The sequence below is a fragment of the Thermobia domestica genome, chromosome 10, assembly GCF_964235325.1.
Source record: "Thermobia domestica chromosome 10, izTheDome1.hap1.1, whole genome shotgun sequence".
In the NCBI taxonomy this organism is placed as follows: Eukaryota; Metazoa; Arthropoda; class Insecta; order Zygentoma; family Lepismatidae; genus Thermobia; species Thermobia domestica.
Window position 1 is genome coordinate 150,438,511 of NC_137463.1, and position 16,517 is coordinate 150,455,027.

The 16,517-nt window shown below is 34.4% G+C and overlaps 1 protein-coding gene across 1 annotated transcript in view; it reads right to left on the reverse strand.

Annotated features, from left to right (window-relative positions):
• Positions 1-16,517, reverse strand: part of ACC (acetyl-CoA carboxylase) — a 776,633-nt gene that overhangs the window by 569,926 nt on the left and 190,190 nt on the right. The window contains exon 7 of the mRNA XM_081728639.1: positions 1,235-1,405. Coding sequence (XP_081584765.1) covers positions 1,235-1,405 — 171 coding nt within the window. The remainder of the gene's footprint in view (positions 1-1,234; positions 1,406-16,517) is intronic.

A 16,517-nucleotide genomic window follows, 5' to 3' on the forward strand; every position in this document is an offset into this window, starting at 1 on the left:
CAGATCCTTCTGCATTTTCTGTTCCAGCAGGATACATGCTCCATTTTGTGACCCCGTGTTATATGCTGTTGTGCACACGTGTGGTTAAATTAGAATTTTTCAGCAATTTCAAAACAGCTTCCGACTGGGAGGCAACACTTCCATTTGGAATAGCAGGCACTCCTAATAGTTTCGTGTCATCATTCCCAGAAATAAAAACCACTATGCATAATCTGAGTCGTCCCGATTATCAGAAGCCTCATATAAATTGTCACTATCATCATCATCATTCCTGGTTGAGGTATTTGCTGAAAGCCTATCCATTTACTTTCTCTTCCTGGTCTCCTCTTTCTTATCTCGTTCTTCTCTTTTTTCTTCTCACCTTGTCAATTTAACATCCACTCCGGTAGTCAAATAACGTCACAAGCACCCAATGTAATATATTTGTCACGCACCCTATATATGAGCCCTCTAAACATATCATCACCAAACTTTACAATACGTCGTGAATACATCCGGAGGTCATATACTATAAGTGTGAAAACTGTAACTCAAAGAGAAAGAGATGGGCTGATCCAGGTTGACACGCCGAGTTTCGCATGTAATGCTTAAGTAATGAAAAAGTAGCTACAAGTTTGAGCGCGTTGAGCGACCTTTAAATATTAAAATACTTCCATGAAAGTTTGCATATATATTTTACCGTAAAACCATCGAAATTAAAATACTATTTATGTGGTCATAAGCAGAATAAAATTACGCAAGTTTAGAATTATTAGTGGAAATTGATGCTGTCACCTATTTCAAACATTTCAAAAACACACAGTTCCTAATGTACTGAAATTTTATTACTTCTCGATAGTATGAAACGCTGTAAATTTCCATAACTGTTCTCCAAGTAGCTTTGTATACAGCCAATAGTAGTTATGTCAAGTTTAACAAAAAGTCCAAAATAAACCTCTTGAAAACAGTTCTTACACATAATGATTCTTATGGTTGTTGCAATGGTCTGTCCAAGCAGCTAAATTCACCGCAGCATAACAGCAAAAGCTACTTCTCTTAGGTGTTTTTTTTTTTTTTTTTTTTTTAACCCTTGGTAAGGTGAGTGTAAGGGGGAGACGAATTCTACTTCGCCAGGGCTCATATCAATTAAATATGTATCCAACTTCCTTACAAGAACGATACCCAGCTGCATCATTACTGAGATTCATGTGCAAAAGATTAGTGTATAACATCATAAAAATTAAAGCCTCCTTACCTGAAGCTGCGCAGCTGGTAAATTCACATCTGCTACCATTTCTGTACAAGGGTGTTCTACTTGGAGCCGGGGATTAAGCTCCAAAAAATAAAAATTTCCATCTGTATCATATAAATATTCCACAGTTCCTGCACTAACATACCCAACCATTTTCGCTAAACGAACAGCAGCCTGTAAATATAAATAAAATAAATAAATAAATAAATAAATAAATAAATAAATAATAATAATAATAATAATAATAATAATAATAATAATATAAAGGATTTACATCAGGATATGATTGTTTGGAAAGAAAAATATGAAAAGAAAAAGTCAAAACTTCCACGTTCAGCATCTTGAGCGTCCCAGGTTAGAATAATGAGAAGTTCAAAATTGGTAAGGCTGCGTTTGAGTCAAAATGACATCGCTAGGTTAGGTGTGGGAGCATAAATGTTTATTCAGATTTACATCTTGACATAGGTAGGTAGGTAGGTAGGTAGGTAGTTATAGCAAAGAAGTAAGGAACTCAAGGTCAGTATAAAGTTAAAGCCACTCCACTTACAAGGAATGATTCCTAATTTTAAAATGGGTTGTGCATAATATGAAAACAGATTTAGATAAATCCTCCGAAGGTTTTATATATTTCAAGGTTGTAGCTGCTAATGACCAATAAATAATAAAGTTTAACACAAGAGGGATTTGAGATAAGTGAGCTCAAACAATGGTAAAATTTTAAGATAAGTTCAATGTTCAAATAACTTCAAATGTATTTAAGTAATTCATAAGAAATTTTCAACACTATTAATAATGCTGTATTGTCAACTGGGTTACAGGATACCTAAAAGCATTACCATCAACACTAATAATGCAGTATTGCCAACTCGGTATTCATCTTTTCTATTTTCAAATGACACTTTGTCACATTACGTATATAACTGCATAACGGTAAAAGAATATACGTTTAGCGCGTACCAGTGTTGCAAACTTTAAGAATGGTTTGAGAAGACGGATTATTACAGCTTTGATAAATAGATTGCAAAATATATGATAACAAAATAATGTTTTCAGACGAAAGTAGTCCTAAAGAGGACTATCCTAATATCCAGTACAAAAATATTTATAATGACTTACTAATGTCTTGATAGAATACAAAATTTATTTTTCAATAATTTTATATAGAATATATTGAGCGGAATAGTTTACAAACTAATACAACACATTTCTGATATCAAAATATTTTAAGCTTACAAACCCTAAAATATCACAAAGATTAAAAGAAATAACCATAACAGAATCAATCCAGAAAGACAGAGTTATGTAAAAATAGCTAAAATGAATTCCGTTTACTATTTCTTGGTGTGGTTTTGTGGTTAACGTACTGTATTTTTTTTCTGTCGTTCGTGAAAGCCATTTGAAAGAATCTTTCAATTTAGGTCCAACGGTTATGCCGTGCACGCTACTGGAGACAGTGATGACTGAATGAAATAATGGAATGAAGAAAGTGGTAGGAAACGGGAGAATCCCAAGAAACCCATGCACAAGCTGCTTGCAAAAACATTGGAGAATAGTGAAAAACTCACGAAAGATATCGTCAAATGTTAACATCAAAGAAATAATGTCAAAAGGTAGTATAGGCTGTGTTACCTGTTTATAACTGAGGATTTTGCTGGAGAATCATTGCTACAGCGTTGATTCATATATTACAAATATTTATAGTTTCCGACTAAAGTAGTTTTCAAGGAGGTGATCCTAAATGCAAGTACGGAAATACGTAAGTTGGCAAAGCAGTGCTGCCAAAGTATAAGATTACATTTCACTGACTTTGTAAAGGATTCCTATCCTTGTCCTTGGAATCAAGGATCAGTGTTTGAATACTGAAGTACTGTCCCTCTTCAAATCACTCAATTCAACGTCAATTCAAATTCAAAAAGTTTAAAACATTGTTACGTATTAGACACACATTCATTCTCACAATTATCTAGTCATTCTTCATACGTATCTAAACGGAACAGTTGGATCATTCGGACACATCGAAACTCGAAATCATGTAACAAAAGGATCAATTTCAAAACATAACGGTTCCTCACATGACATCCGAAAACTAATTAACGCGTTGATTGAAATTTGAATTACTGAATGTTTTTTTCCATTCCAGTGTGATAGGAAGGCATTGAAGCGTCTCCACTATCTTGACTCATGGACTGGAAAATGGAATGAAGATATTTGGAAACAAAGTCCAGAAAAATACTTCAATATACAAAAGCTGAAATTCGTTTAAAGTTTCACTGCTATCATACAGCTATTAAATGTGGATTTTAATGAGGTATCAAATTTATCTTGAAGCGCATTAGCTGTTAAGCTGCCATTAAAGATATTCTACATAAAATGTATCACAGCAAAAGAAAGTTGTTGCTTTGCTTAACATTGAATCAACTTCTTTCTGCAGTCACTTACCACTATGAATCCAGACTACATACTGCTCAATTACTGGATAATTTGAGTCCTACCAACTTACATAGCAATGTGAGTGTATACTTTGCTTATATAGTAATGTGTAAAATTATTACTTTAATATAACATTGTTTGTTTGATGTTAATCAGGCCTCCCAGCAGGAGAATAAAAAATATAAAAAATATAGAGGACAGTTTGGTTTATACAATAGAATATTATGCTCTGAAGCACGGAAAAAAATTATATATATAACACTACTTTTTAAACTTAGTAGACCTGGTGTATTGTTTTGGAAAAAAAATTGAAATAAATCACTTGATTTACTGAATAAACGAAATATTCTTGTGGTACTTTTACATTTTAAAGGTTCAATAATGAACTGTAAAACACTAGTACAGTGTTACTTTTGCGACAACTTTGTTGTGGCATTTTTAAATCTTTTGGTTCCAGCCTTAATCGGAGCTTATGCAGCTGACACATCATCCATGAGCCGATGCTTTATTGCTTTCTGAAGCAGAATGTTTCCCTTTGAAATTAATTTTTCATCTTCACGAAATTCAACACACATGTTTTCCTTCACTCCTTTTTTGGCACTCACTTTTGTCTTTTCCGCTGTGATCTTATGCTCACTTTCTTGCTAAAGTTTTGTTTTTTTCTCTTCATATCTTTACGATACTTATGTTCTTCTTTGTAGTACATTAACATTTCATTAGTGCTTTTAATTAACATTTTTACCCATTGCATCTTTAATCATTCGTAGCCCCATTGATGGTTTTCTTTATTCAGTCCTCGTCTTTCGAATGGTATGATGTTCTTATTTGTCGAGAAACCACGTTCAACAGATGCCTGTCCGTGTGAAAGTGTTAACACTGCTTTCACAATTTTAGAATAAGCACGTAGGAAGCAAAGAAGAAAAAAGAGTTGACATGGAAGGACAGGAAAAAGCAAATAAAAAAATAATGGTGTGGATTAGTGACTAGCCTTTTAGAAAAAACTAGGCGCTCGTGGAACGAGGATGGCGAGGTCACTACGATAGATTCAAACCCCATTAAAATCATAGCAGCAGGTATGAATGTAGTTTTAAAAAATCACATTTTCAAAAATGAAACACGTGAAAATTATAGATAGTCAAGCAACTAATTCACGAGTCGTACCACAGAGCAAGACCTGGAGTACCTGTCGCTCAACTAAGTGAGCTCTTATACAAAAAAAAAAAAAAAAAAAAAAAAAAAGCAATATAACGCAACAGATTGTGGGATATAGTTGTGTCCTTTTCGCAACTATTTTAGCTACTGGTCACGAAATACCTTTCTCACTAAATGATAACCAGATGTATCAGTATCGTTTTCAAATGACACAAATTTGTAGTAGTACGATACAACTGTTAGCCGTTAGCGTGATGCTTTTATATTCCTTAGTGAATGTATATAATAATATTTCTTAACTTGAATATCATCCGTTGCCTTTATGTTATTTTAAACCATTATTAATATTTGGCACTAAGTTAAAAAAAAAAAAAAAAAAAAAAAAAAAAGCACAAATAGTGATCTCTTAAACAAATAATTTTCCTACTCTTCAATGTGACTGATGAGTGTTTGTATTTTGTACAGGTAAGTGTGCGTTATCTCCTTACGCATATCCTTTTTAAGGTCAGTGTAACTTTTAGGTCTCTTTCTATAGATTTTAGAAATTTTTTCAATAATTGAAGACTTTGGGGCAAAAACCCGTCAAGTCCAAAAAGTGAAAGTGTAAATGAGATAGCTTTACAATGGTTTCTCGTCGTCCAATTTTCTTCAAACTTGGCACATATATACTAGAACAAAAATAAATCAACACGTATTTTTTTTTTTTTTTTTTTTTGTTTCTTTCGGAAAATAGGTTAAGGGGGCAAAGAGCCCTTTTTCAAAAATGGGTTCTCGTTATTAAAAGAGACACTTAAAAAGAAACGAAACTATTCCGATTCAAAGATAACTTCAAAATAGGAAATACGGGTTTTGAAGCTTTTGCGAGAAAAGGGTTGCAGGGGGCAATGGCCCCCTTCGAAATTACAAATTTCTCCGCACAATCCTTACGGAAATTGGATTTCAATGGAATTGATTCAAACCGTATTAGGCCTATGTTGTAGATATGATGTTCCGAAGAAAAAGTCTCAACGGGTACAACAACAAATCACTAACGTTTGGCCACTATAGGGGCACATTTTTGGAAACAGCTGAAAATAACGACACTCTGGATTTCGGTAAAAATGACTGAAACGTTGATATGTTGTAGATATTGTGAGCCTGAGAAAAAGTCTTAATGGGCGTAACCACCAATCACTGATTGTTTGGCCACTACAGGGCCACTTTTTTGAAAGTAGCCAAAAATAGTGATATTCTGGATTTCGATTAAAATGACTGAAACTGTGATATGCTGTAGATGTTGTGATCCTGAGAAAAAGTTTCAATAAGCACAACCACCAATCATTGACCGTTTGCCCACATTTTTGAAAACAGCAGAAGGTAACGTTATTCTGGATTTCGGTGGAGTTGCTTGAAACTATATGTTGTAGAAATTGTGATCCTGAGAAAAAGTTTTTCAATTTGTACAACCACCCATCATTGACCGTTTGGCCACTGCAGGGCCAAATTTTTTAAAAACAGCAGAAGGTAACGTTATTTTGGGTTTCGGTGGAATTGCTTGAAACCGTGATATGTTGTAGATATTATGATCCTGAGAAAAAGTCTCAATTTGTAAAACCATCCATCACTGACCGTTTGCCCACTACTGGACCATTTTTTTTTTTTTTAAGTGCTAAAGGTAATGGTATTCCGGATTTCGGTGGAATTGCTTGAAACCGTGATATGTTGTAGGTATTGTAATCCTGAAAAAATCTCAACAGGCGCAGCCACCAATCAACGGCCGTTTGGCCACTACAGGAATACTTTATAAAAAAAAGAACTGAAGGTAACGGTATTCTTTATTATGGTGGAATTGCTTGAAACCGTGATATGTTGTAGATATTGTGATCCTGAGAAAAAGCCTCCATGATCACAACCACCAATTAGTGACCATTTGGCAACTACGGAGCCACATTTTTTTTTTAAACAGCAGAAGGTAAGAATGCTCTGGAATTTCGGTACAATTGTATGAAACCCTGATGATTCATATCCCACAACCCGGAAAGGGATGGGGAGAGTAACGGCGAACACCATTTAAACATAGCCCATATTCACATGCTCATCTCACGGGATAAAGCAAAGCCCTGGAAAGCCCTAGACATTTTTTCTCAGGACCACGACATCTACATCTTTCATTCATTTACACCGAGATAAAAAAAAATCGTTATACCCGGCTGTTTTTTTTTAAATGGATCTGTAGTGGCCAAATAGGGTTGCCAACTGGCCGTTTTTTGAGCGGCCTGACCAGAAATAAAGGGGTTGTTATTTTGATTAAAACCGGTGATTGGTACAAACTTCTTACCAACCTCTTTATGACTATTTTTTTTCTTCTCAAATTTGTATCTAGTTCGAAGTATAGATTTAAAAAGTAACTTTCATTCTGTAAATTCAAAACTGTCACCTTGCTTCATCTATAAATGATTAATATATTTTGTTCATGTGTTTAGATAATTTTAAAGACGACAGGGACTGTATCAGGGAAATTTTGAAATTTGCTTGAATTTGAATTTTATATATTTACTGAGAGTGAAAAAGGATTTCTTAAAGCAATTCCCTGTAGTTGAAGTATAAGTTTAGAGAATAAATTTCATTTTCAAAATGCAAAATTGTCACGTAAAAATTAATATACTTTTGATCATCTGTTTCAATGACTTTAAAGAAGTAGTGGTTACTGTTAAATACAATAAAATGACCAATGCTGATTTCAGTTTCTCATTTATAGTATAATATACCTATAAGCTTATTAGTGATTGTACTAAGGATATGTAGAATACAAATGTTAGTGCACTTTTGTTCACGATAGTACATTTCCTTCCCATGAATGGGTCCCAACAGAGACTCGTATTTCACACTCAGACCTATACCACAGGGAATTTTGAGGGGGAGCTGTTCTTTTTATTATTATTATTGCGAGTATTATTTTCCAGAGTTGGCAGTCCTATGGCCAAACGATCATAATTCGATGATTGTGTCCATTAAAACTTTTTCTCATGATAAGATCTTCAACATATCTCACGAGGAAGGTCCATAAACCGTGAGAGTTGAATTCTAATGAAAATTTGTGACAAGATTCAGTTCGAGTTGCTAAGTAACGTATTAATAGTCACTCGATGCGCAAATGCTGCGTTGAACTGCTACACCGACACCATCTTGAAATCCAGTAGGCAATGTCCAAGAATAGCCTTTTGCCACAAAAATGAAAAAGCTTTTGATAGATCTGACTTCAGTATTGTAAACCAAGGTAGAGCATCTATGTGTGGGAGTACTTCCAGTGCATGATTGCCATTTTGAAAGGCGCCATATTGAATCGTGGTCAAATATGATAAATGGTACGGAGGTCATGTGGGGTATCAAATAGCACTGGAATTTACTCCTGAATCCATTTCCACAACCAAAGTTTACATATCTGTTTTCACTTCAGAGTTAAGAGCTCTCTTACCCACAGGAACATATAAAAACTGTGTGAGTTAGACTTGTGTTATGAAACACGGTCGTGCGAGTACTTGCAGGGTTTTAACTAATGCAGTACAATAGCCAATCAGATCTTGAGACTAGTAAGATAAATCGTTAATTAAATTGAAATGCCTGTAGTGAAAAATGGAATGGCAGCATGTTACAAGTTATACCTATTTCAAAGTGCGATAGATTAGACTGCTCGTCGATGAAACATGCCTGATAGTACTGACGAGCAGAGAATGCCAAAGGGATTGTTTGGATATATATTGGAAAAATTATATAAACTGGTGAATATTAGTTGAACGACCAAAATGGTTTGCATTCCACTATAATCAGTAGGTCCACGTCTCCTTTAGCGTAGCAGGCATAAGTGTGGGACGTTGGACTGAATCAAACCAAAAATCTATTTTAGGCAATTTTACGTGGTCCGTTGTAGTGTGTTAAGTTTTATTCTCCAATCTCCAATCTCCAACCCTTATACAAAGACCATCATTGTTGCAGAATATTGCGTTCTTTTCCAATACTCATACTTGACAACCTATAATTTACCGTGCATATTACAAAGTTAAAATACTTTAATGTATTTATTGCCAGTTTGTCTAAATACAATCGATTTATTGCTGACGCATTGAACAAATAAGGGGATTTAAATTATCAGTTCACAGCCCATTCTTAGAAGAAGATACACCTGAAAACTTAGAATTCACTTTTCTTGTGTCTGTTCTGCTATTAGTGATAAGAGAATGAATACACACCTGCTAAGAATAGATGGCAATAAAGATTATTACAAGATTCAATACCAAGTTGCAACCCATAAAACAAGCCTCTTTCTTGCTTTTTCCTTCAATATTAAATAATTAAATATCTGCAACTTTCCACCCTTAACGATAAAACACTTGCTTATAATAAGGGCAAGACTAGTTTTCATATCAAAACTGTGATAAATAACTAATTGTAGCAGGTCTTCACTTGTTCGGTGTACAAATTATATGGCAGAATTTTTATAATGAAAATGCATTCTGTTGTGTATCATCAATTTTGTGCGCCAGTCCTAAAGGACATGCTTGCATATGCATGGCAGAAAATGTGGGTACGTCACAGGAGCAATAATTGGTTCATTTACAAATGCAAGATTTACTTATAAGCTAAACAAGCTATAGCTTAGGGCCCCATACTTTTGGTGGCCCAAAAAATTCAAGGAAAAATTTGAATGTACATTTTCAAAATATAAGAAAAACAATAAATAAAGTAACATCTACATATAGCAACAGTGCTTCGTTTGTGTAGGACCCTATGATGTAAGTAATGGGGCCCCTTCTGCTAGTCTGCTTCGTAAAATATCACTAGTTTCTTCATTTCTGTATATAGAGTCCTACGTTCATCTGGACACATAAAGGGCCCCATTATCTTCAGTAGCTTAGGGCCCCACCAAACCTAAATCCAGCCTTGTTCTGGAGACCAGTGGAAAATAGTGTCTGTGGTCATGAAGATTGTGACGAAAGTGCATTTGTTAAGTGTTTGTACTGCTCCACGATACTGTGTGCTAATCACTTTGTTTTGGATCTCCATCATCAGAACTGAAGAGCAAAAGGTTAGTAGGTTAATATTTGCTTATGTGCATTAGTTTATATTATTTTTCTAATAATTTTTCTATTAATTTTCTAATAACTTCAAGACATATTCTTGTAAAGTCATATATGCCATTGCACAGAACTTATATTACAGCATTTAAATGCTATGCATAATCGCAACACACACAGACTCATATATATAGCACACATTGAAATAGATATAATTTCTTACAGTGCTGCTATTCCATTTTTCACTACAGGAATTTCAATTTAATTAACGATTTCTCTCACTAGTCTCAAGATCTGAATGGTATAGTGGCTATTGTAGATCAAGTGACGACTACTGCATTAGTTAAAATCCTGCAAGTGCTCGCACGACTGCATTTCATAACAAAAATTTTAGTAGCACAGTTTTTATATGTTCCTGTGAGCGAGAGAGCTCTTAACTCTGAAGTGAAAACAGATATGTACATTTTGGTTATGGAAATAGATTTAGGAGTGAATTCCAGTGCTATTTGATACCCCACATGACCCCCTTTCCATTTATCATATTTGACCACGATTTAATATGGCGCCTTTCAAAATGGCGATCATCCACTGGAAGTACTCCCACATATAGATGCTCTACCTTGGTTTACAATACTGAAGTCAGATCTATCAAAAGTTTTTTCATTTTTGTGCCAAAAGGGTATTGTTGGACATTGCCTACTGGATTTCAAGATGGCGTCGGTGTAGCAGCTCAACGAAGCATTTGCGCATCGAGTGACTATTACTACGTTACTTAGCAATTGGTACTGAATCTTGTCACAAATTTTCATCAAAATTCAACTCTCTCGGTTTATGGACCTTCCTCGTCAGTTTTACTCAATCTTACCGAAATCCAGAACATTGTTATATTTGGCTGTTTTCAAGAAAGTTTCCTTGTAGTGACCAAAGGATTAGTGATTTGTGGTTGTGTCCATGGAGGTTTTTTCTCAGGATAACAATATCTACAATATCACAGTTCCAGCCATTTTCACCGAAATACTAAACATCACTATCTTCGGTTGCTTTCAAAAAAGTCGCCTCGTAGTGGCCAAACGGTCAGTGAGTGGTAGTTGTGCCCATTAAGACTTTTCCTTAAGGTTACAATATTTACAACATATCACGGTTTCAAGCAATCCCACCGAAATCCAGAATATGGTTGGCTACTGTTTCCAATAAAGCGACACTGTAGTGGCCAGACGGTCAGTGATTGGTGGTTGTGCCTATTGAGACTTTTTCTCAGGATCACATTTACAATATATTACAGTTTCAGTCATTTTCACCGAAATACAGAACATCACTATCTTCGGTTGCCTTCAAAAAGCTGGCCTCGTAGTGGCCAAACGTCAGTGATTTGTTGTTGTACCCGTTGAGACTTTTTCTTCGGAACATCATATATACAACATAGGCCTATCACGGTTTGAAGCAATTCCATTGAAATCCAATTTCCGTAAGGATTGTGCGGAGAAATTTGTCATTTCGAAGGGACCATTGCCCCCTGCAACTCTTTTCTCGCAAAAGCTTCAAAACCCGTATTTCCTATTTTGAAGTTATCTTTGCATCCTGAAGAGTTTCGTTTCTTTAAAGTTGCCCGTTTAATCACGAGGACCCTTTTTTTGAAAAGGGGCCCTTTGTCCCTTAACCTATTTTCTGAAAGAACCAAAAAAGAAAAAAAATACGTGTCGATTTATTTTCGGTCTAGTATATATGTGCCAAGTTTGAAGAATATCGGATGACGAGAAACCCTTGTGAAGCTATTTTCTTTACACTTTCACTGTCTGGACTGGACGGGTTTTTGACCCAAAGTATTCAATTTGACCTTTTCACCTTGAGAGTGACCCTAGATGGCTGCTTCGTTTATTGGATCTCGGTATTGACCTAAGGTACCAATATACGAAATTTGAGTCCCCTAGCTGTTATAAGTAAAAAGTTTTGTTTACAGAGAAACGTATTTCACCCTATTTGCGAATTTGTATAACTCGTACCTCGCCATAAAATGATAAGACATATTTAGCAAACTGCTAATATGTAGCAATTTAAATCATCACTGGAACTGCCTCTGGCTTGTACTTTTAATAATTCAATCACTGAAAAATATAGGAAATAAAGGGCAAGATTAAAATATAGGACATTTATAGGAGAAATATACACAAATTTCCAAAATATAGGAAAAAATAGGAAAATAGGACAGCTGGGAGACCTGCGTTAATATTTGACGATATCTTGCATGTGTATAAAGCAGGGTGGATTGATTTAAATCAGTCTGATTTAAATCACGATTTTAATCAAGATTTAAATCACTTGATTTTTTTCATAAAAATCGTTGATTTAAATCAAATTCCGAAATGAATTAATTTAAAGTGAAAGTAAGTAAAATCCCGTTTCTCTTCTGTTATTTCAATTATGAAAGATAATAATCATAATACAATGAGACTCAAATGTACGTAAGCACAGTATGAAAACGATTATCATATAGAGAAAGATCAGGGAAAATCCCATTTGAACGGGTAACGGGTGAACCCTGCTTTCTTCTCTTTGTAACACAGGGTTTTAAAATTTCTATTCTAACGGGGAAATCACCATGGACATTTAAGATGAAAACTCTTTTCGTTTGTTCGTCTATTCGTTTGTTTCCAGATAATAGAGGGGTCCGATCCCCTCTGCGAAACCAAAAAAAAATTAAAATTTTGGGCGAAATTTATGTACTAAATACATAAAAGTTCCTCGGGATCGTAATACGACAAATTTTGGATGCGTTAAAATATCGAATAATACTTTTGATAAAGTGGATACTTGACCCCATTACACAACATGCCGCGATCTGCGATGTGATCGCAGAAAATTTGCCGCGCCTGTGCAGGAAAAATTGTCAGAAGAAATAAAATAGCCAACAGAAAAGTATAAAAACGTGCCTGCTATGTATAGATGTCTTAAATGCACGTACAACTCGCATTTGAACTGTTTTTCACGTCACATAAAGCATATTATTTAACAAGTGTTTCTTCTGCTGGAACTGATCATCTTGATTTTTTTTTTTATTTTTATTTTGGAATTCCTGCAGAAAATTTTTGACTTACAAAAGCTCATCGCATAAAGACAAAGAAAGTTCTGCCATCGGCTAATATATAAGATCAGAAAACGATATTCACGAAGAAATTAAACATCGACTAAAAGCAGGGAATTCGTGTTGTTATTCAGTTCAAAATCTCTTATCGTCGCGAATTCTGTCGAGGAATTTGAAGCCTTAAAATATATAAAACGATAATTATGCCTGTTGTGCTGTATGGTTGTGAAACATGGTCGCTTACGCTGAGGGAAGAACGCAGACTGAAAGTATTTGAAAATAAAATCCTGAAACGAATATTCAGGACCAAAGGAACGGAACTGAGGAATGGCGAAAACTTCATGATGAGGAACTGCATAATTTATATCGTTCACCAAACATTGTTAGGGTCATCAAATCTTGGAGGCTCAGGTGGGCAGGACATGTAGCAAGAATGGAAGAAAGTAGGAACGCTTTCAAAGTTTTAACTGGAAGTCCAATCGGGAAACGACCATTAGGAAGACCTAGATACAGATGGGAGGACAATATTAAGATGGATCTCGCAGAAATAAGAATACAAAATAGAAACTGGATTCAGTTGACTAAGGATAGAAGTCAGGAAGCTTTTTTGAACATGGCATTGAACCTCCGGGTTCCATAGGTCATAGAGTTAGTTAATTTCAGGCGAAATTTATGTACTTTATATGTATTTCGTGCCGCTAGCTAGTTCCAATTGTTTAAAAATATGCCCCTGCCAAATATTAGTAACTTTCATGAAAAGTGTCATGTTGATATACATTGCTGTACTTTTTCCTTAATGCTTAAGAAACATTGTTTGGGATTGAAATAGGTTAACGATTGGGAATTAATTCAAAATTAAAACCCAATACTTTCACTTAAATGGCAAAATTAACATTTAATACTAATTCCTAATGTTTTTTCTTCAGTTCGCGACTTGTATTATACGAAGAAAAAGATTTGATTTAAATCAAAAAAATCGATTTAAATCAAAAAAATCAACAAAAATGATTTTTTTGAAAAAAATCATGATTTTTTTCCACCCTGGTATAAAGTTTTCTATTATTCTATATTTTTTTTTTCTTTTTTCTTTTTTTAATGACAATACAACCAACCAAACAAGCAAACACAAAGGTTCACGTAGGTAAGGATTCGAACCCTAATCTGCCGAGCGTGAATTCGGTGTGCTAATCACTAGACTACGCCTAGAACTAGTAGACTTATTTTAGTGGTTTTCACGTCACTTTCCCTTCCTAGTTTGATGTTTTCACAATTATTTTGTTTAATGAACTGTGATATTCTACATTTTGTATGTCTGAAATATTTCGATATGAGAAATGTGTTATATCAGTTTGTAAACTATTCCATCTGGAATTATTGAAAGACAATTTTATAATCTAACGATACTATTTAAATCAGTCTATATACATATTTTTTTACTTTAAGTTGAAACGTATTCCTTGGAAATACTTTCGTGGGAAAGCATTATTTCCTTATCGTCTAGTTTGCAATCTATGGATTAAAGAAATAGTTATCATCAATCTCTTCAAATAACTCTTGAAGTTTGCAACAATGACACGTAATAAACACAATTTTATTCACAATTATATAGCCATGTAATATACATAATAATATGTAGTAGTGCCACTCAAAAATATAAAAAATGCATAACGAGTTGGCAATACAACAGTACTTAGAGCATTAGTGAAAGTGCTTTTGAATAATCTCTATGCTTATATAACGTTACTAGAATTTCTTATGGATTGCTTAAATATAATTGAAGTTATTTGAATTTATCTTAGAATTTTACCACTCTCTGGTTCACTTTTCTCAAATATATTTTGTACCGCAATTCATTATGTATGACAATTCGCAGCTACAACTTTGTAATATGTTACACCCTCGTGGGGGCTATCTAAATCTGTTCTAGGATTATGCGAGACTCATGTTATAATTGTGAAGTATTCCTAGTTAGTAGGTGAAAGTATTGGTACAAGATGCAAGAAATACGACAAATACGAAGCAAATAGTATCAAATAACATTGCACACTGAAAGAAATCAAAAGTCACTAAAACAACTTTAAAAAAAAAAAAAAAAAAATCTTGGAATATAGAAATAAGTGAGATTGAGGTACGAGACGAGAAAGAAACTGCACACATCCTCCATTTGGAATCTAAGTATACTGACGATGATTATGTGCTTTTCAGCTGAGTTTACATCCAATCTCAATAACCATTATGCTTACAGGTAACTATAATTTCTAGAAACACTTTGCACTTCCTAGCTTTCGGTTCACCCCTCGGGCCTTGAACACAAAGGTTAAAAAAAGTGGAAAGAATAATAAAAACAAAAATAATAAAACTGACAGACTCACCAGGGTGCTGGTGCATAAGACACCTTATCTAAGCTGCTCACTCATTAAATGGTGGAGTAACACACCGTAACGTGGCGGGCTCAATTTTTATTCTTTTGTTTTGTAGTGGAATGTTGCCATTTCATATTAGTGTTTTCATTTTTATGCCAATGTTGAATGTATTTCTCAATTACTGGCTTTCATTCCTTAGTCAATCACTCCTTATCCAAATTTAACTTTGGATGCCTTAAGCAAATATGTATGTTCACGCAAACTGGTCTCTGTGGTTCACTTTTGGTCCTGAATAAAATTCTTGAATTATCAATTTTTGTTTCTTTTAAATGTTTGGACAGTCCAAAAACGGGTATTCTGCTTTATCGGTATCTTTAACGTGTATTTTGAGCTTTCTTTTTGCCACACGAGCCCTCTCACTAACTGTAGTTTATCACATAAACACTTGATTTTCGCTGAGGTCGGCGTAATAACTCTCAAATTGAGTGATTTTTTTCCCCTTGGAGTTTTGGGGAGACTCAACGTGGTAAGAAACTCATATCGAGTAAAATCTTATTTAGTGCAGTTGTTAATCTGTGATATACAGGCAGAGCGACTCGCTTCACATCAGTTGTTTTGGCTTTTGGACTGTCCAAACGGAAGTTCTTATTAACCTAAGTATTATTTATATCAACTTAATAAGATGGATTTTGAGTAGCCATCGACACTGTCTGGCTTCAAGAACTAAACAACACCCTGTAATTCTGATTTCAATGATAATACGACGCAAAGAAAAATCTTCCAAATACTTCCTTTACAAACTAGTGAATGTGTAGAACTCTAATGTATACACTAGGAAAATGGACGCTGGTAATGAACTTATTATATTTACTAACACTTAAATCTAAGTAGCTAACTTTATAATCTTTCTCATGCTCTACGGGGAAATTTAAATTACTATGGATTAGATTTTATTTTCATAATAAAAAGTCCATTTGAGAACTTTCAATATACAGAAAAATATATCATGAGCACACCCATAACACCGTACTGCACCTAGTTTCTGTTCCTTAACACTTCCGGTACGGAACTGGATGTGTAACGATCAGAATAAAACATCTGATGAATGACATCGTATTGCAGCTGTTGTATCATATATATTGCCATGTGTCATGAATATTTCAATGTGTACATTTTAAAAATGAAACATCTGAATGAATTATCTATTAAAA